Below are 21380 nucleotides of genomic sequence, written 5' to 3'. Positions count from 1 at the left end.
AAGCCTTCAAAAACGCATGGATGGCATAGAATTATGGTACCAAAACTCAAAAACTAGAGAAAGCGAAAAAAGGCATAATTCTTATTGTAATCCCTTCAAATTTTTAGATTTAATTTTTATACTTTAATGGAATTATTTCTACAACATAATATACTCTTACCATTGGATTAAGAGGTTGTTGGTAGGAAAATCAATCTTAAACAATTGTTAATTATTAAATGAATATGTTTAAATTCTAACTAAATTTTCTAGCTGCCTTAAGTGTGTACCAATAACCATAAAAGAACAATTAATAACGTCATCAAGTTGGATCTACCAGTAGAGAACAAGATTAAATTTCAAATTCAACATAGTAAAGGACTAAAACCATAATTAGACCCAAAAAATCCAGACTTTTAAGCGAAGGCAGTTGAAATAAATGGAAGGATTTCACTTAAGATCACGGAGATTCTCCTTTACTTTGCTTTGTGATTCTCTTTCACTGTAAAACTAGAAATGCCGATTCTGTCTCTGTGTCTGACTCAGTCGACAAACCAAACCCCCTTGGAAAATGACTTATTACCCGTGATAAGTCTCTGACTCTTCCCCCTATAAAATATCTTTGTTTTTCAATGATTTTTTATCCAATTTTAAAGCATTAAAAAAGATAAAAACATTTCTTACCTTTCACGAGATGTCTTTCTAACCTTGTTTGAATGCTTGGGGTTCTCTGCTCTGTTTCGTTTTTTTTGTATAAATGAAGAGAATCGGGAGTCACATGTTGCGCTATGCTTTAAACTATTCCTACTACAATTCTTTTCTTCGATCCTTCTTAGCTTGAAGTTGGGGTCTTAGCTGCTTCTTTTTAGGTTTCTGGGTAATTTGTTAATAAAGTTGCAACCTATATAATATTATTATTATTCTAATGGGGTCTTAATGATTTTTACTGTGTTGGGAATATTCAATTCAATACATTTTTTTGGTTGTCCTTTCTGGGTTTTGGATAATGTTCATTGGTATTCTTGGAGAACGTCTTTGATCCTTGTCTCAGTTTCGCTACCATCTTTAATTTAATTCTACAGAAATATTTGGTTTTTTTTTTTTTTTTTGAAGTTTTCATTGAAAGAAAAATGAAGGGTTCTACTCTGTTTCAAGTATTAGCTATTTTATCCGTAATTGGGAGTGTTTTGAGCAAGGAGTGTACCAACACTCCAACTCAACTTTCATCGCATACTTTTCGTTACCAACTGTTGAAATCACAAAACGAGACATGGAAACAAGAGATGTTTGCTCATTACCACTTGATCCCAACTGATGACTCCGCTTGGTCTGATTTATTACCAAGGAAAATCTTAAGACAAGAGGCTGATGAACTGAGTTGGTCAATGATGTATAAGAAAATGAAGAATCCTGGTAGTTTCAAGGTGGGTGGAGATTTCTTGAAGGAGATATCACTGCATGACGTTAGATTGGATTCAGATTCGATTCAAGGAAGAGCACAAGAGACCAACTTGAAGTATTTATTGATGCTGGATGTGGATAATTTGGTTTGGAGTTTTAGGAAAACTGCAAATTTGCCAACGCCTGGGAAGCCATATGGAGGGTGGGAAGCCCCGGATGTTGAGCTCCGTGGTCATTTTGTAGGTAATCATTGCTTTGCTTCCATTTCCATGCTGTCAAAAAAGCTATTAATTTACTGCCTTTTTGCATGCCACTGTAATTTATTATTAAATTATGTTATTCTGATGCGGAAACATTTAATTCAACTACTTTTTGCTCATTTAGAAGGGGATTCTCTATAACCTTTAAAAAGTAAATGAATGAATGGGAAATGGAACAGTAATCATGCCATTCTTCTTTTTTGTTTTTGAAGTCTACTCTTCTGCTAGTTTCCATGCAGCAACTTTTGCAGTTAGGTTTTGATAGTAAACTTGGGAGATTGGCGGTTTGAATTAGGGACATCCTTTTTGGAATAAAGTTTTGGCTTGTTAGGGTTCTCTTTTGTTTTATTTCTCTTCTCTCTTGTCTAAAGGAGCTCCTTAATCTTGACTGGTATAGTCGAATGCGAATGTTTGATACGGCTATAAGTCCAACACGGGTATGGTCAGACATTTTTGAGTTTTTTCATGTATGAATTCTCGGAGATCACATCACCATTCCCATGTGTTGGACACGAGTACTTAAACAAAAATGAAGTCGGAGCAACATAGCATCTAATCCATATACATCACTTGCTCCTTTTCTAGCCTTTGAGCATACTTAGTAAAAGCATTAATTCTACTCTATTCATACCTTTAGGTATCCATTGCAGCCAAAGAAATTCATGATACTACAATCCAATATGTTAGTTTCAAATTTCACTTGGCAGTCTGATAATCTCTCCATTGATCCATTTATTTATATAGTTCACTAGTCTACCACCCCTGCTAAATCGCAAGTACAAACTTTGTTGGGACCTTAAAAGTTAATTCAGGTTATATAACCATTTATAAGCCGTTCAAGATCAAACATTAATTGACATGATCTATGAAGCGTTGCTTTATTGGTCAAGTAAAGACTTCTTTTCTTTTTAATATATCTGCTATGGCATTTTGAGAGGACTTTGAAATATTTTAATTCTCAGTTCTATCTGAAGTTAGATTTCTTCCATTTTGTAGCTATTGTGGATAGATTCTATTCAAGTTCCCTGCCATGTTAGTTGCAAAAATGTTTAGATTCTCCTGCTACCTTGCTTTTGTTTTATACATGGGTGTCGATGAAACTTTATTGTGCTTGATGCAAGTTACACCTCTCAACTTTTATTTTTGCTTTCTGATCATTGATTGTAAATTTATAATGTAAAATTACCTTTCGTATCTTGAAGGGCATTACTTGAGTGCAACAGCTCAGATGTGGGCTAGCACTCACAATGACACTCTCAAAGAGAAGATGTCAGCCGTTGTGTCTGCGCTATCTTCCTGTCAGAAGAAAATGGGCACAGGATATCTTTCTGCATTTCCATCGGAACTTTTTGATCGCTTCGAAGCAATAAAACCTGTCTGGGCTCCATACTACACAATTCACAAGGTAGATTCGAGTTCTGCAGTTTGATGTTAAGGATATGTATGATAACTTCTAACTTGGTCATTTTCACAGATCTTGGCAGGTCTCTTAGATCAATATACATTTGCTAATGATGCCCAAGCTTTAGATATGACAACATGGATGGTCGAATACTTCTATAATCGTGTTCAGAATGTGATAAGAACGCACACTGTGGAGAGACATTGGTTGTCACTTAATGAAGAAACTGGTGGTATGAATGATGTCCTCTACAGGTTGTTTGCCATAACGGTGGGTAAACCATTTTGTTTAAGTTCGTCAGCTTTTATCTGAATTCTTTACTTCAACAATGTGGCTTAAATTGTCAGTCTTGGCTTGCTTGTTTTGAGTGCTCACTGGCATATGTAAGAAATTTGAAATTTCCATTTAGCACAGTATTCAGAACATATGTGTTTAATCGTGCATGGCATTTCACGTATTTTAGTGATGTTTGACAAATTACTCACTATCTCAGATAGTTAAAAAATATTGGAAAGGTTACTGGGCTTTCAATGCTTGATGAGAAGCAAGCCTTTGAATGTTCTTAGTATGACATAAGCATTCATTTTGTCAGCTATATGTGTGTCCAACAAACTAATCTAAGCTTATGACTAGATAATCAATTATGAATAAAATATGACTTTGAAAGAAGCAGCACCATGATGGCCTGATATTTTCCTAATATGATGAGGGTGTGCTTTGTGCAAACTGTGATTCTAAAGGCCTTAAAATTTATTCACAAGGAGAAAAAAAAGGTCCGAGGTCTTGAATTTTCTAAGCTGTAAAACTTGTTATCTAGCATTTTGACTTGATAAAGCTGGCATAATTCTTATCACTGTCTCTCTGAGTGTAGTTGCAGAGTTCTTAGATTAACTTTATGAATTTTATTTGATTGAGTTTTTCATTTTACTTTGTGCAGGGGAATCCAAAGCATTTGTTGTTGGCTCACCTTTTCGACAAACCCTGTTTTCTAGGATTGCTTGCAGTTCAGGTAACTTTCGAGATTTCTTTTGTTTAAAAAAACCGTTGATTCATATATCAATCTACTGTTTCGTATGTATCCTACTGATAAAAATTAGCCCAAAAAAAATCGAAAGTGTTATGCTATTTGTATCTAAACCATTGACAAATCAAATCTTATGGAGCTTCAGGTTCTGAAGTGTTGGGGCCAGAAAATGAGAATGTTCAGAAATTTGAGATGAAAAGTTTCACAAGAAAAATTGCTCTGAAGTTGAGTACTGAAGTTCCTTCTAGATGGAACATATTAAGTTCTAATGTTGCAGAAGCAATATGTTCAAGATGACCCAAGACTTTGAATAATGAATTTATGCGAGATTTAGTTTCGTTTAGGGGTTTCTGGTTGATCAAAGTACACTCTTATAGTATGCAGGAGGCAGAAATACGACAATGAAGCAAATAGTTATTTTAATACCATGTACTATTATTAACTCCTCGTTTTATAGGCTGATGATATATCGGGGTTCCATGCCAATACACACATTCCTATTGTTATTGGATCTCAAATGCGGTATGAAGTGACCGGTGATCCACTTTACAAGGTAAATAGCTTGATATGCTTTTATTCCTAAACTGGGATTGATTGAAAACAAACGTGATTTCAATACTGTGTTCAGACATCCAATGTAGAATAAATTCCTTAAACATGGTAATGGGGATATAACACCATTTTTGCCCATTGCGCTACTGATTTCTGGATGCTGCTGCTGCTGCATATGTAATTTTCTTGTTGTGCTATGAGAGGCTTGCATAATTATTCTTGGCATTTCTTTTTATTTGGTTTAGGGGTTCTCAATTTAATGCCGTCACTACCTTGTCTTTTCTCTAATGATTTAAATTGTACTGAAGGTGGTTTTGAATACTTCTTTAAACATTCTAATTGCTTCTTTTTTTTTCTTATTTTGTGATGCCAGACAATATCAACATTCTTTATGGACATTGTTAATTCTTCTCATAGCTATGCAACAGGAGGAACATCAGTCAGCGAGTTCTGGTACTAACTTGTCATTTTCAAGATCGCATTTTCTGTTTTTCTATCAAATAATCTTGTCCTTTTACTTGGTGCCAATTTGCTCTCCTAATTTTTAGTTTAGAACAATAGTTGAAGCTTTATCTAATTACTTTTGTTCCTTCCATTGCTGGCCTATTCTGTTGTGATTCTGTATTTCCCTATGAGAAGGTCAGATCCAAAACGACTGGCAAGCACATTACAGACTGAGAATGAAGAATCATGCACAACTTATAACATGCTCAAGGTTTGTCCATTGCTCTTTCAATCTATGAATTTCATGCTGGATCTTAGTTATTTTGGATCCTGAAAGATTTTGATCAATCGCAATATCAAAACAATTTTATGCGGGGATATAGAAATGAAAACTTTTTTTTGGCGGTTTCAGGTCTCTCGCCACCTATTTAGATGGACAAAAGAAGTGGCATATGCAGATTACTATGAACGGGCCCTCACAAATGGTGTACTAGGCATCCAAAGGGGCACAGAGCCTGGAGTGATGATTTACATGCTACCACAAGGTCGTGGAGTCTCAAAGGCTGTAAGCTACCACAAGTGGGGAACACCATTTAATTCATTTTGGTGCTGCTATGGTACAGGTTAGGGTTCATTGCCCATATTTAACTATACCTTCCATGATAAATGAACTGCAGTGAACTTTTCTCCGACCATTATGGCCATAGATGCATATTCTGCAGTTCTTCCCATCATGTAATAGTTTTCCTTCTTGGTCCCTCGGCAGGAATTGAATCGTTTTCCAAGTTAGGAGATTCTATATATTTCGAAGAGGAAGGGAGCATCCCTAGTCTTTACATTATCCAATATGTATCAAGTACTTTAGATTGGAAATCCGGAAAAATTGTGCTCAACCAGAAAGTTATTCCTGTTGTTTCTTCAGATCCATACCTTCGTGTGACGTTGACTGCCTCTTCAAAAGAGGTACTTTAAACAACAAATTCATTTCATGGTCCAAGCATGTCTTCATTGCATGTATGTTCCCTTTTAAATTATTTTATATGGATACAAGAAACTTGCGAAATGCAATGATCAAACATGGCTCCTGTCTTCTGGTTGGACTTAATGTTTATATTATTAGCTTCTGTACATATTTTATTAAGGCTTCACATCATAGAGAAAAAGCTAGACTTTTCAGTTTCATCAAGTGTGTGACTAATTGCGACACTTAACTCCTTATGTGGAATGGAAACACGGAAAGATCATTCAGAACCTGATTTGTGCAGGGATCGGAGCAATTATCTACTTTGAATTTGAGGATACCAATCTGGACCTCGTCAAAAGGTGCCAAGGCAACACTAAATGCTCAGAATCTCGACCTACCAGCTCCTGGTGCGGAATATAATCATAATTTGCTGCTCTCTTTTTTTATAAGAAGATCTTCAGTTTGTCTAATATGTTAATTCTTTCTTATGTGCATTGCATTTCAATTCAGGTAGCTTCTTACAGGTGAAATGGAGTGGTGGGGATAAACTGACACTTAATTTGCCAATTAGTATAAGAACTGAGCAAATTAAAGGTATATTCATTAGATGATGAATTCCTAGTTCCCTGTATATGCAAAATGATGTGTTTCGCTTATGTTTGTATAATCTGCAAAATAACCATCAATAACATGAAGGTTGAACTCTTTTCTTTACATAAAATTTCAGATGACCGACCTGAGTATGCATCTGTGCGGGCAATACTTTATGGCCCATACCTGCTCAGCGGTTATAGCAATGGTGACTGGAACATAAAAACCGGCTCAACAGGTTCAGATGCGGACTGGATTTCTCCAGTTCCTGCTGCTTATAACAATCATCTTGTTACTTTTTCCCAAGAGTCTGGTGAATCAACTTTTGTCTTAACAAACATGAACCAAACTATCCGAATGGAGAAGTTCCCTAAAGCTGGAACTGATGCTGCTATTCGTGCCACATTCAGGCTCATCTTTGATGACACCTTGGAAAAAATTTCAAGCATTGAAGAAGCCATTGGTAAAACGGTCATGCTTGAGTCGTTTGACTATCCAGGAATGGTTTTAGTGCAGCAAGGAACGGAAAATAATCTTGTGGTAACTGATCCTCCCAAGGATACTGCAACTTCTAGTTTTGGCATAGTTCATGGATTGGATGGAAAGGACAATAGTGTGTCATTGGAGTCGGTAACCCAAAAGGGATGCTACATTTATAGCGGTGTAAACTATAGTTCTAGTGTTGGCATGAAGCTCAGCTGCAATTCATCCTCATCATCATCTGAGGCCGGATTCAGTCAGGCAACCAGCTTTACAATGAACAACGGATTAAGTGCATACCATCCAATCAGCTTTGTTGCAAAAGGGGGAAGTAGGAATTACCTTATGGTACCATTGCAGAGCGTCAGAGATGAATCTTACAGCGTATATTACAATATGCAACCATAGGTGTAATCAGGTTCAGGTGCAGATGCGGTAATGTTGATTTTGATTAGAGGCTTTGAACCTGGTACTGGTCTTACCAGTCAGTGTATGCTGTTGGTTGGGATTGTATTTGTATTGATTTAGATTACTTGGGAGTTACGAGGTGATTGTCTTACAAATAAATTCAAACATAAAAAATATTATTTGTTTGCATGGAATGAAGATATTCTAAATCTTTGAAACAAAATAGAAACACTGATACAGGTACTCGAAAAGAGTCCACAAGTAACAAGCCTCCTCTTTTTGTCTTTATCATTAAATAAATATTCCAGTTCCAATTATCAAAATCATTTTATAATATGGAGAATATGCAAGTTTTATTGCCAGGACGTTCGAGATTAAAATTAATCATATCTAAATTAACTCTTCTTCTATTTATTAGGTTTATACTTGTTAAAAATAATTAGAATATTACCAACCTCTGATTAAAAATAATTAAAGATAATTCAAATACCCATTTTTATTTCAAGTAATATTTTAAAATTTCTATTATTATAAAGATATAATATAATTTTATTTATGCAATATTTTTACACGTGTCATCAAAGCTAAATTAGAGAATACATATGGTTTTTCATTGAAATTCTTTGAATCATTCTTTAGGGATACATAACATACCTATAATCTTTTTAAGGGACAGTGGTATAGATGACTTCTATACTTTGAAATTTATTCTAATCCTATACTTTATTTCCATTAATCATTACACTTTTTAATGCGTGGCATGTTGACCAATCAAGAAATACCGTGTATCTATTTATCAACCTTTGACCAGCTAATTCAAGCCCTTATAAGTAATTATTCCTTTTTTTTTCTGCAATGGAAAATCAAACCTCTATTTACGTTATATAATTGTACTTATATTTTAAACACCATCGCTATCATTCCACCTTTGCCACATGAACTCCCTTTTTGGGGGGGTTTTTTTATTTATTTTAAATTTGGCTTGTTTTAATTCTCAACCTGTATAATTCATCAAAAAGCCTGAATAAAATCCCTAGGTAACCTCACAACCATTAGTACCATATAGAGACATCAGAAAACCAATAAAAAAAATTGGCATTCGAAACAAAAAAAAAAAAAACATTGCAGGAGGGAGAACCAGATATACAAATTATTCACCCACCAAACCTTGAACATGTGGACTCTATCCATACCCACATTAGATATCAGCTCATCAATCCAAATTAAAACTCCTTCATGCTAGGAAGTTAATGCCCAAATTCAAAGCTTTCGTGTAACGAGGATAGCGGGGCCAACATAGAAAATTATTTTTTTTAGGGTCGAAATTAAATTATATATTTTTACAATAATAAAAATGTAATTTTACTGTTTTAGTTCATCAAATTTCATCATTTTTATAAAATTAAATTATATATTTTTACGATAATAAAAATATAAATTCTTTTAATATCTATATTTTAGGATTAAATTAATTTTTATCATTTTTAGGGGGTCAAAGTGTAATTTTATATTTACTAATTTAAATTTTTATAAATTTTAAAGAGGCTTAAATGGAAAATTTTCCATTTTAGGAGGCCCGGGGCCCTTGCCAGCCCCCTGGCTACGCCCCTGGAGGATAGTGCAACGACATCTGAAACCTCGAACCCGGATGCACTTTCGCTCTTGTAACAACCCAAAAGTCAATGGAGTCGGAAACGGTGGTTTGGAATGTTGTTTTCTGATTATAGAATTTGTGAATATTATTTATTAATATTTACGAGAGGATTACAGTTTTATATTGAGGTTTGGTCTAATAATTTTAATTATTTAGAAAGTTAGACAAGGTACAAGTGTATCGGTTCTAAAGTTGGTGGTTTTTAAAAATTGAGGTATCGAGACCTCGTTTCCATAAAATAGACTCGTAAATATTTTTATTAAATATTTATGGAGTTATATTAGAGGCAAATTGAATTTCGGTTCAGTAATTTCATCGAATTAGTGTTTAATTTAAGTACACAGACTAAATCGTATAAGCGGTAAAAGTGTGATTTCCCAAGGGATTATAATTTAAAGTTAATTAAGGGGATTAAAGTAACAATTGTTCCATAAAATAAAAACATGTGGCCGGTTAACAGTATATATTATATTTTATAAGTTAAATTAAAATTTAAGTTATAAAAATGGATTATTTTAATAAAAACAAAATACTAGTAGTGGATTGAAAGAGAAAGTGATAATTCTCTTTTCAATTGCTTCATTTTCGAAACAAGAAAGACTAGGGAAAAGAAGAGAAACGAGGGTTTGCTAGGGTTTAAGCTTAATTTGGTTAGTGCAATTTTTATCTGTTCCCTATAATTTTTATATTTTTAGAATTTTGGTGCCTCGAATTAGCTTCCATATTCTATTTTTCAGTACTATTTAAGATTGAAGATGTTACCATTGTTGGTTAGTTAAAGTTTTAGGGACTAATTTGATAGTTTTTTAGGTTAGAAGTGAAAATGACTAAATTATGAAAATTTTAAAATTTAGAGGTAGAAATGAAAAATAGGAAGTTAAATTTAGCTTAGAGTGAAATTGGTATAAAAATTCGGGATTAAATGTGAAAGTTATGTTAGTCCCGGTTTTAGGGACTAAATTGATTAAAATGTAAAAGTTGCATTAATTAGTAATTGTATGTGAAATTGTATGTATATTGATGAAATATGTTGTTTATTTTTATTCCGTAGCTAACGTCGACCCAGATTCCTTGAAAAAGAAGAGAAAAGACAAGTTCGTTGACGAATAGCTCAGAGTTTACGGTTTGTATTTCTATAACCCGAATAACTTCAATTGCTGCATTTATGAACTGTATTGCATGGGAAGATCATAAGGTAAGCTATAAATGATAAAAAAAAAAGAGTTGAATTGATCTGATTCAAATTTATCATTTGCAATGAGGATTAAAGTGAATAGTTTTGGAAATATTGTATAATAATATAAATATGAAATTGAATCTATTTTGAGATGTGATAGATATAAATATAATTGCATAATGTAAATAACTATGATTGGACGAAATAACGATATGGATTTGGGACATTGATTATAAATGAAATTGAATAGAGGATACTTGGAGTTAAGTCGGAATGTGTATATAATATTAATGTGAAAAATTATTTGATATTTATAGGAGAAATGTATATGTGTTACAATTATGTTAGATTGAATTATTATAAGTAAATCAATTGTAATATTAAATTATGCATTATGAGATGTAGCTTTCCAATAATAATTTGTATTTGATGTTGATGTTAAGTCATGCATTACATAATTTATATTATAATTTAATATTAGATATAGAAATACCATTGAGTTATACTTGGTGTATGTTATCGTTGTTCATGCACAGGTTAGGTATTATTCAGTTCGTACGTCGACTCAGCATCCAACGATAATCTCGAATTCAAGTGTTGGTGATATTCTTATTTTGGTTTTGACATGTACCTAGGAAGTCTTTTGAGTTATAAAGTTAATTTTGTATTTTAATGGTCATTTTGTACCTTGTTGGTATTTGGGTTTCTATGTTATTAGTATTACATATGTGTATGTGTGTGGTTGGTAGGATTGGTCATATTGAATATGTCTTGTTAACGTAGTTTTATTATATGCATATTGATTAAATGGTTGAAAAGTTAATATGCTAGGTGAGTTTTTGGTTAATGCATAGTTATGAGAATGATGGGTGATTGATGATTTGAACTTGCAATGGATGATAATGCCTTGGTGTAGGTTTACAAACGAAATTGGAAGCTTAGTTATTCATGTTGAAGTACTTTAATGGTTGATTGTTTAGGTGTGTTGAACTTAAGTAAATGTATTTGGCTTAGATATTGATGTATTGAATTGAGTTGTACATGAATGGAATGCTTGGATGTTGATTTACATGTCTTTATTATGCTCAGGTAAATTTTGAGCATAAGTGGAACTTCTAAATATAAGTTTTTACCATTTTTGAACCGAAGTATCGATATTTTTGCATCTGGTATTGATACTTAACCAAATGAACAGTTTTAAAATAAATAGAATGCAGAAATGATATCGATATTTTATGAGATGAAATAAATATTGATACCATGAAATAAATATCCATGCCCTTATTTTGCAAAGAAAACATAATTGAATTTTGGTATCGATTTTCAATAAGGTATCGATTCGGTATCAATATTAACTGTGAATTTTCAATATTGATTTTAAACCTTAAAATTTTACAATTTAATCCTACCATATGCCTGAATTTCACAAGTAGGTCCATATAGATTACAAATTTTCAATATGCTTGACTATATGTGATTTGATGTTAAGTATTTGAAATTTTGTTTAGTAAAGTATATGTTGATTGTTGAATTTTATCGTAGCATCTTATTATTCGGATCTGACAACTGAGCCGGATAAAGGATGATACAACTTTTACAGATTTCGACTCACCATTGAAGGACACATTTGAGCTCTAAGTCACTCCTCCACTTTGTTCAGAATTCAACTTTATCTCAAGCAAAAATTAATTCACCCATATATATATATATATAAAAGACAAAACGTCATGCATCAATCAAGAAAAACGAAGTATCCCATACGATATATATTTCAAATTAAAAAATTATGACATTTTGAAGTATTGAGGTCAATTTACAATAAAGATTATAGTTTGGGGATATCTAGTGTAATTAACTCATAATAATAAACTGCACGTTTTGACAATTAAACCCCTCTAATTCTATTCTATTAAAATCTGAAATTGTAAATAATATATTTTATTCAAATCTATTATAATCAATCGTAGTCTTTGTTTATTTCAATTACTCTATTCTCCCATTCTTTCTCCACAGCCCCCCTCAAATTAACCTCTCTCTTTCAAGAATTTTCTCTACTTTTTCTCTGAAAAAGAAATAGAAGAGAAAACTCCACAAGTTTTTTCAGTTTGAACCAGGAAACGGAAATGCCCATGGACCGAACCCTACAATCAGAGAGCATGAGATCGCCGACTGTACTATCAATAGAATGTATAAAAGGGAGCTCCAAAGCTGACGAATGGACCGCAGACATGCTCCAGACGGGGGATATTGTGGAGGAGATTCGAATTGGATCCGGCTCTGCTCTCTCCTATAAGGCACCTTTTAAAGGCGGCAAGAGCGGAGTCCAGAAGATCCTTCACACCTCCTATAGGAACAAGGAGACCTCGATCCTCGTCCGGATCAGGCGAGCCAGCGACGAGTTCGCTCAGTTACAGGCATGTATCGTGCCTAACGAGACTGGCGGGAAAAAGCAATATATGTTAAGGTCTATAGCGGATCCCAATTACACTGTCGGGTTCTCGGATCGCTCCGAGTCCGAGTGCTTCGAGTTGCAAGGTGAGTTTCTTTTATCAGATTTGGTCTTTCTTTCAGAGATTGAATGCATGCATTTCGTAATAACTAGTCCTCTGCTCACACTTAATTTGTTAGAAATATTATTAAATAAATATCTATATAATTATAAATAAAGTAAAATAAATATAACAGAGTAAGCCAATCAGAAAAAGTACACCAATAGAATATATAGTTTTTAAAAAATATATATCTAATTAATAAATATTACAAAAGTATATTATTTATTTTGGCTCATCTATACTTTATATATATACTTATACTATATATTTAATTTTTATTGAGTTCCGATTCTCAATTTAGTTATAAAATTATCAAAATTAATTTTTTATAAAACAATAAATATAATTCTAAATTTTTTTATATTTTTATATTTTCATAAAATTAAAAAATATATAAATACACGATTACAAGAATTTTTAAGGACATAAATTATATCATTTGAAACCAAAACATTTAACATTTATTATTTCAAATTTACCAATTTTACATAAATTTGATATGTGATTCATAAATGTCATGTGCCATAATTTAATACATTTTATTAGATTAATGTGATTTAACTCGTGGCATTAAATTTAGTAAAAATTTAATATAAAGATTTATATAAATTTAGTTTCACATAATCGTTAAATAAATCTTAATGTAAATTTTCTTTAGATATTCATAAATTATGAAAATACAATTAAATATAATGTAAGGTCTATATAATTGAATTACGACATAATAATTAATTATAGCATAATATATATTTAAAAATTTATTCATTATAATTTAAATAAAGAAGTTAATTACACTTAAATAAAAATGATTCCTAATTATTACTAAATAATATCAATTAGATATAACTCACTGTTTTAGCTTCAAAATAAATTTGCATTTTTCTTTAAATTTTCATTTATCGCTTCCCTCTTCAATATTTTCTATTAATTTTTATAAATATATATTTTTAAAAATTATTTGATACATATTAACTTAGGATTATCAAATTCTGTTTGGTTTGCTCTTGAATGGAATAAATAGGATTTTTAATGTTTTTGAATTCCAGTTATTTAACACTATTAACATTTAATCTAAAACTTTCTCACTCTCTTTTTAAAATATCTGAATTGAATATAACTTTCTTCTAGATAAATACATTGAATAATCAAATAAATATGATAAAAGAAATGTAATTGTTTGTACATTCTTAAATGAATATTCAATTTGATTGTTATAACAATATACATTATCAACTTATATTTATAGATTTCTATAGTAAAAAATTGAAATTTTAAATAAAGATTAGAGGTTACATTTTTAGATGCCATAATTAAGCAATAATGTGATTAAAGCAATATATTTAGGTTACAATAAAAAATTCATCATCCAAAATGATAAGGAAAATATCAATACTTAAAATATAATTTCCAAACATTAATGATCTCAAATAACAACAACAAAAAAGATTAACACAGCTTAAGGTCAAATAACTAACAGATAAAAATTACTAAAAAAAACATGAAAAAACGTAAAATGTAAATAATATTTGTGAAAAAATTAAAAATTAAATATTTTGGAACATGAAAATAATGAAAAAAAAGTTTATGACCATATATACATATTTATTCAAATAAAAGATAAAACTATTTATACATCACATAATAGTAACTAAAAGGAGTCCATAAATATTAAGAAAATAAAACTGAAATTTCTAATAAATCAAAGGAATGTTATAAATCATTTAAGGAGGAAGCCAAACTATAATAGTAACGAATATAAATAAATCATCAGTTTCTCGAGATATTTTCAGCTTTCTCCTTTTCTCTATCAAATGTATTTTATACATAAATTAGACTTTTGAATATTAATGTACTAGTTATAAATAATTAATATTTCAATAGATGTATTAGCACTATTACATCCATCTTTTAATTGTATTTGTCGTATTAAAACTATCAATATGTTAGAATCTCTTTAATAAATTAATACACTTTTCAATAAAATAAATAATATGCTTGCATGTTTGATAAATTATTTGCATGTAAATTTCTTAAGGATATAATTTTCACCCAAAACATTTTCTTTATAGAGTTTATGAAATTAATTTCATGCTTGTAAACTAATTTATATATTAAAGATGATGAGTTTGAATTACTATTTTAACCTTATTAACTCTCATGGACCAAAGAGGAGTTAAAATATATTTTAAATATAGACGTTTCAAAATTACTGATTTGATCATAAAAGACTTAACAACTTAAAATAAAAATAAGTCAATGACTATATTACCCTATTAACTCCTAATGACCCTCAAAAGAGTTGATTTTATATAATATATAGATTATCTAAGCCCATTAAGACTTAACCGAATTATTAACTTATATCACTATTTAAAAATATTTATGTTTATATTAATGTATTTTATAATTATATTTAAATAAAATAGTTATTTTATTATTAAAATTTTAATTTAATTCCTAAATAATAGGCGAATAATTTAACCCTTAACAAGTTTTATTTTTATTTTGTCTTTCCATCAAAGTTAACTATCTACATTTAGTAGAAATTATAAGAAATATTATACACTGATAATATATAAATATGTGTATTATTAGTACTTCAAAATATATATTAAAAAAAGGTTTGGTTTAAACATGGCAGCATTGTTGATATTTTATTTATGTATCTATCTTTGTTAATTCAAGTTTTAAGTCAATAATAAAAATATATATTAAATTATAAAAGGCATAAAATATCTGATATTTTAAAATTTTTAATTCAGTCCATCCATAAAAGATTTTATCGCAACTTGCGTTCTAGTTTAGCCGTCGAATTTGGCCGTGGAGTTTGTCCTAATTTCTGCTTTTGGCCAATGGAAAAAACAGAATGGGAATATTTTTGGTTTGACCTAAAGGCTTTTAGATGTTGTGCAGGTTGATTCCCATCTGTCGGAACTTTTTACATGATTTTTGGGGTGATTACGCTTTCCCGCTTGGAATTGCCAAGCAATTTCTCTAATAATCATAACTTCACGATTTTTATTAAAAAGCGTTTTGTCCCCACGTATGTTGAAATTCCAAGCCAACAAACTTCAAACTTTTGTTCTAAACCATCAATAAATACCAAAACTATATTTATCAACTTTGATTTAACATGTAATACTATAAATGAGTTCTGATTTTGTATAATTTTATATATCAAATTTTTATTTGATTTAATTTTAATAAATTATTAATAATATTATTGAATTAGTACTATTTTATATTGAAATATTATATATACAAACAATTATATTAACTCAATATATATAAAAAAAGAAAAAGAAATGCATGTATTTACTGTATAAAATTGAATCAAAACCAAAATTTAAATGAAAGTTTATATATTAATTTAATAATTTATTTTATTTAAACTTATATTTTCTAATAATAATGATGTAGATTGAATTAAGATTCCATGAAAAATTCTTTTTTTTAAATGTTGATTAATCCTGTTCCCAAGTTTCGGTTTAACGTTTTTTGTTTTTTTTTTTAAAAGTATTTCTTTTATCAAAAGCTTTTGTATCGAGGCGGAACTTTCCAAGGTTGTATTCAAACTACTAATTGCTTAAACTCTATAAAGTCTAAACAATTTCATATTACTATCTTTATAAAATTCAAAAACAATATCTATGACTAATTCCAATCTTTTTAAGTATTATATTATTCCGTTTTATTGACTCCAACAAAATGTAAATTTCACTAACAAATACCTTACCCCGCGGTTGTTTGAGAATCATAAAACAAAATTGTTATCATAAATAGAATATTCACTCTTCATAAAATTCTAAAATAAATACTGTAAATAAAAACTTATTTTTATATAAGGCATTCGAAAAGAAAATTCCCAGTTTTTATGGAAACTTGACCTTTTGTGGGGGCTTATGATGGTCAACTTAGTTTCGCTTTTTGTATATATGAAGAAATGATGTTTCTTAATTTGTAGTGTTAATCGACCTGACAAGATGCTTTTGCATTGAGTACAGCCATGATAGTTTAACTACCTTGGATAGCAGCTCTTCTTTTCACACCTGATCCCCTTAAGAGTAGAGAGTTCAGACTAGAAAAGCTGAGTTAGATCTTTGCTGGCTTCCACTATAACATCAATATTCAAAACCCAACATTATCTATTTCTTTTCTTGGCTTAGACTATTTCATAACTTGAAATGATGAATATAAATTGTTTGTAATTAGTCCATACAGAAAATGAATGATGTTGCTTCTCTGGCTATTTGAATATCCTATAATTGTATCTTCCTTATCGTTATATATTAATATGGATGTAACCTACAAAAGCTTGGATAAGTTTTATAAGCATGCGTGCATAAATGCTACTAAAAGGTCACTGTTCTCAATTTATATAGTAATATGGTTTTCTTGATTTATACTGTGGAGTAGAATAATTGAATATGTAGAGGAATAGGGTTTTGATAATCATTTCACTTTTTACCCTTTTTTTAAATTCTGGCTAACAGGTCAGGTAGTCTTTTGCATAGAAATTCTATAGCTGCTAATAAATGTTTTGCATCAACCCATAACATGTGGAAAATACTATGGAAAGTTGCTGGATTTGATTTCAGGTTTTTTTATTAAAATATTATGAAAAATAAAATTAATTTAGAAAATGATATAAGTTAGAAACCACTTACCAAAGTTGTATGAAAGCTACAGTAATTTTGGGTATACATTTTAAAAAAAATGGTGTTGCATAAACAAGAACCACACCTAATTCACGTGGGTAGGGAGGGTTTAGGCTATATTACATTTTGGGATATTTTTATTTAGGTCCCTCAATTTTAGATTTTGATTTAATTCCAATCTTAATTTGCAGTTTTAACATTTTTAATTTAATTTACATCTTATATGGTTTTGTTAATTATTAATGCATATCGTAAAGATTCAATTTATCGTATAATAAATTTATTTGAGGCTATTTACATGTCTCTTTTAATATATATATTAATTGTACAATAATTTTAGTTTCAGTTTAATTTCCAATTTATATGTTAATATGACTTTTAATTATAGAAGATGGAGTTTTAGAAAATTAATTTGAAATTATTGTACAATTAATCGAAATGATAAGACAAGAAAGCACCAAATGCGTCTAAAAAGCTTGAATCATGTTATTCACTTTGATAATTTGTGATGCAACGTTAAACAATGAAATTGCAGTTTCAAGGAACACAAGGATTGTGAGTGAACTATCGAGGACAAGGCTCCAGGATGGATATGTATGGTATCCGTGGCAGAGGAGGATGCAAGAGGTGCTATCAGTTCCAAATTCATGCTGTTTTCTTTCTATTTTGCTCCTTCCAAAAGCTTCAGATCGAGTGGCCTCCCGATACAATGACTTGGAGGATACCCTTGCTCGTGCTGATGCTTGGCTCCTTGCATCTCAGGCCTCCGGGGTTCCCATTCTTTTCATCAATATTCAGACTGAATCCCTGCTTACTAAGGTACAATGCTTTACAATCCCACTTGCAACAATGTTTTAAGAATTGTTTCTGTTACTTGAATGTTCTTATTGAATTTAAGCATCCATACCCACTCTTCTCTTTGTTTTACCTTCCATCACATGACGTTTAGGATTGATCTTTAATATTTGGAGCAGATCTCTGGAGAGACAGCCTCGGCCACTGTAAATGCGGGGTCCTTATCTGATTTAGCAAACCTAGGCAATGCAACCCTATACGGTTTTGAGGACTACCATGGGGTGGACATTGGAGTTGTTCGAGCAGTTCGCCTATGGTACACCCCGCTTGCAAGAGAAATCGCAGTTGAGATCAAACTAAAAGAAGATGACACGAAACTTGGATTCGCCATTAGCCGCACTGAAGAGGTGCACCATTTCATTCTCCATCAGTTTGACCTTACTCATCTAATCATATGATGGAATAGAGAAACAACACAGAGTATTTGCTTATAGTTTTGTGTGTGATAACAGGGATTCATCTATATATCATCTGTGATTGATGATGAAGATTTGCCTTCAACGAGATCAGGACTCAGCACTCTGTACAAAGAATCAATGTGTGCATCTAGGCTGCTGGTTGTCTCAAGATTATCAAATCAAAAGGTTCTTCCATGGATGGTTTCATCGACTGGAGCGGTTCGATGCTTTGATACAGTTTCCCTAAGTCAGAAACTGTCACTACACCGGCATGCCAAGGTGCCAATTCTTATGCATGTCTTCTCCTGGGATCCATCATTAGTTTCCCGTGGCTTTGGTAGTGCCAGGCTTCGTGTTCCTTCTACCTCAGTGCTGCCATTGACAAGTGAAGTTAGATTAGCCCACCATCCTAATAGTAATCAAATACTGCCTCTACCTCCTGATGAACCGAGTGAAAGCGTAGTCACAAGAGAGCAGCAGCAGCAACCTGATCGCAGGCTACAGCGAGACACTGCTGGGGAGACCTCCTTTAGATTTCATGATTTTTCCCTTCCAAACAACTGGGTATGATTTTTGCACCTCCTATCACAATTCTCTGCTTCATTGTGGATAAGATTTTGGATGTGCTCATAAATTGGAGTTTGCAATAACCACCTATTGTGCTGCTTTCTTAACATTGTATACCTATTTAATTTCTTTATTAAAAAAATTCATCTTCTTTAAGCTTGGTTATTAACTTCCAAAAGAAACACAAAAACACATACAGAGTGGGCAACCTCAAAAACAGGGTTAGCGTTTTAATTTGTCTATTTATATCGTAACAGTAGATTAACAAAAACTTGGACGGAATCCCAAATCTTAAAATCCAAGCCAACATATGATGGCTTAAGCTCTTCCTCCTCTAATCCTTCTAGCAAGCTGAATACCTTTGGGCATAATTGCAACTCTTTCCGCATGCATAGCACAGAGATTAATACCCTCGAAGAACCCCACTAGATACGCCTCGGCCACTTCCTGAAGAGCAGCCACGGCACTGCTTTGGAACCTCAAATCCTGAGCGATTTCCCTCACCAACCTCTAAAATGGAAGCTTTCAAATCAGCAGCTCCATGCTCTTCTGATACATTCTGATTTCTATCAAGGCCATGGTTCCTGGCCTGAAACGATGAGGCTTCTTCAAATTCCGAAGTTAGCATAATGAAGGACTAAAATCATAATTAGATTGATTTATTCATATATTAAGGATTAATTTCAAATGACATCCACAAACTATTACCTAAATTCAAATTGGTCTCTAAACTTCAAAATATTCTAAGTCACTCCGCATACTATTTGCATCCCTCCAATTAAATCCTTTCATCAGCTATTCTGTTAGCTTTTCCGTTGGATATTAGTTGATGACATGTCGCCAACTAATTGCACAGAGTTTAGTGTTTCTTTGATTTTGTTTTCCTTTTTCTTTTATACTTTTTTCTCTGTATTCTTTTCTTTCAATTATTCTTCTATTCATTTTTTATAAATAAATACAATTAATAATTTATGTTATAATCAAAGTATTTCTATTTTTTTTATAAAAATGCTTTATTAATTTTCCTTTTCTTTATATAAATATACACTACACCAAAACAGGCTTTTAGCGGCGCTTTTTTTAGGCCTTTAGCGTCATTTTTTAGCGCCGCAAAAACGCCGCTAATGACAGCGTCGCTAAACACCGCTAAATACCAAGACCTTTAGCGGCGCTTTTCTCACAAACGCCGCTAAAGACCATAACCTTTAGCGGCGCTTTTACCGCTAACGCCACTAAAGACCATGACCTTTAGCGGCGCTTTTCACACAAACGCCGCTATAGAATTGACCTTTAGCGGCGCTTTTCACACAAACTCCGCTAAAAATATATCTTTTAAAAAAATATTTTTTTTCAAATAATATTTATTTCATGTTTTAAGGATAAATAAAAAATATTATTTAAATTAAATTTTCTACTAAAATTTTAACTTTAAAACTAAATATAAATATAAAAATTAATGAATTTAAATTTAGAATTTAAAATAATAAATTAAATACACAATTAAAATCCAAAAGTTAGAACACTTAAGTAAAAATACAAATTTAGAATCAAAACTAAAATAAATAATACATATGCAAGGTAATAAAATATACAATGCATTTTCTTAATCAAGTAAATCTTGGTAATAAAAGATATAATACATTTACTTAATCAAGGAAATCTTGTAATGAACTCAAAGCAATGAGCCTTAGAGAAAAACTTTTGACCATGGCTTCGAATTTGAACCGCAAATTTGGCTCCTACATGCTCTGCATGAAAATAAGAGTAACTTAATCTGTTCAAACCATAGTGAACATGGCAAAGATAAGTAAATCGGTTCAACTTTTAAGATTGTTTTATAATGTTATAGTAAATTATTAAAAATACATCTAAAAAAATAATATCTCAACTTTTAAGATTGTTTGTGGAATAAAAAATGTACACTCTTGATATATCTACTCACTTAAGTCAATATAGGTGGAAAGTATTCATCAATATAAATTTAAAATATTAGAACATATCATGCTTAAATTCC

The 21380-nt window shown here is 31.3% G+C and overlaps 2 protein-coding genes across 2 annotated transcripts; both read left to right on the top strand.

Annotated features, from left to right (window-relative positions):
• The first annotated feature begins 620 nt into the window (after positions 1-620).
• Positions 621-7699, top strand: LOC105794441 (uncharacterized). The gene is made up of 12 exons (XM_012623619.2): positions 621-1623; positions 2843-3045; positions 3115-3312; positions 3980-4051; positions 4524-4619; positions 4992-5071; positions 5258-5333; positions 5475-5685; positions 5829-6025; positions 6328-6433; positions 6537-6620; positions 6754-7699. The coding sequence occupies exons 1-12, from the start codon at positions 1110-1112 to the stop codon at positions 7503-7505; spliced, it is 2589 nt and encodes an 862-aa protein (XP_012479073.1). The 5' UTR covers positions 621-1109; the 3' UTR covers positions 7506-7699.
• Positions 7700-12314: 4615 nt separating this feature from the next.
• LOC105794447 (uncharacterized) lies at positions 12315-19522 on the top strand. Its single transcript, XM_012623626.2, has 4 exons — positions 12315-12871; positions 18082-18365; positions 18521-18748; positions 18854-19522. Exons 1-4 carry the CDS (start codon positions 12460-12462, stop codon positions 19367-19369), a joined length of 1440 nt encoding a protein of 479 aa, XP_012479080.1. The 5' UTR covers positions 12315-12459; the 3' UTR covers positions 19370-19522.
• Positions 19523-21380: the final 1858 nt, after the last annotated feature.

Source organism: Gossypium raimondii, chromosome 7 (genome assembly GCF_025698545.1).
Source record: "Gossypium raimondii isolate GPD5lz chromosome 7, ASM2569854v1, whole genome shotgun sequence".
Taxonomy (NCBI): Eukaryota; Viridiplantae; Streptophyta; class Magnoliopsida; order Malvales; family Malvaceae; genus Gossypium; species Gossypium raimondii.
The sequence above is the reverse complement of the archived record's forward strand: the minus strand, read 5'-3'. Positions and strand labels throughout refer to the sequence as shown.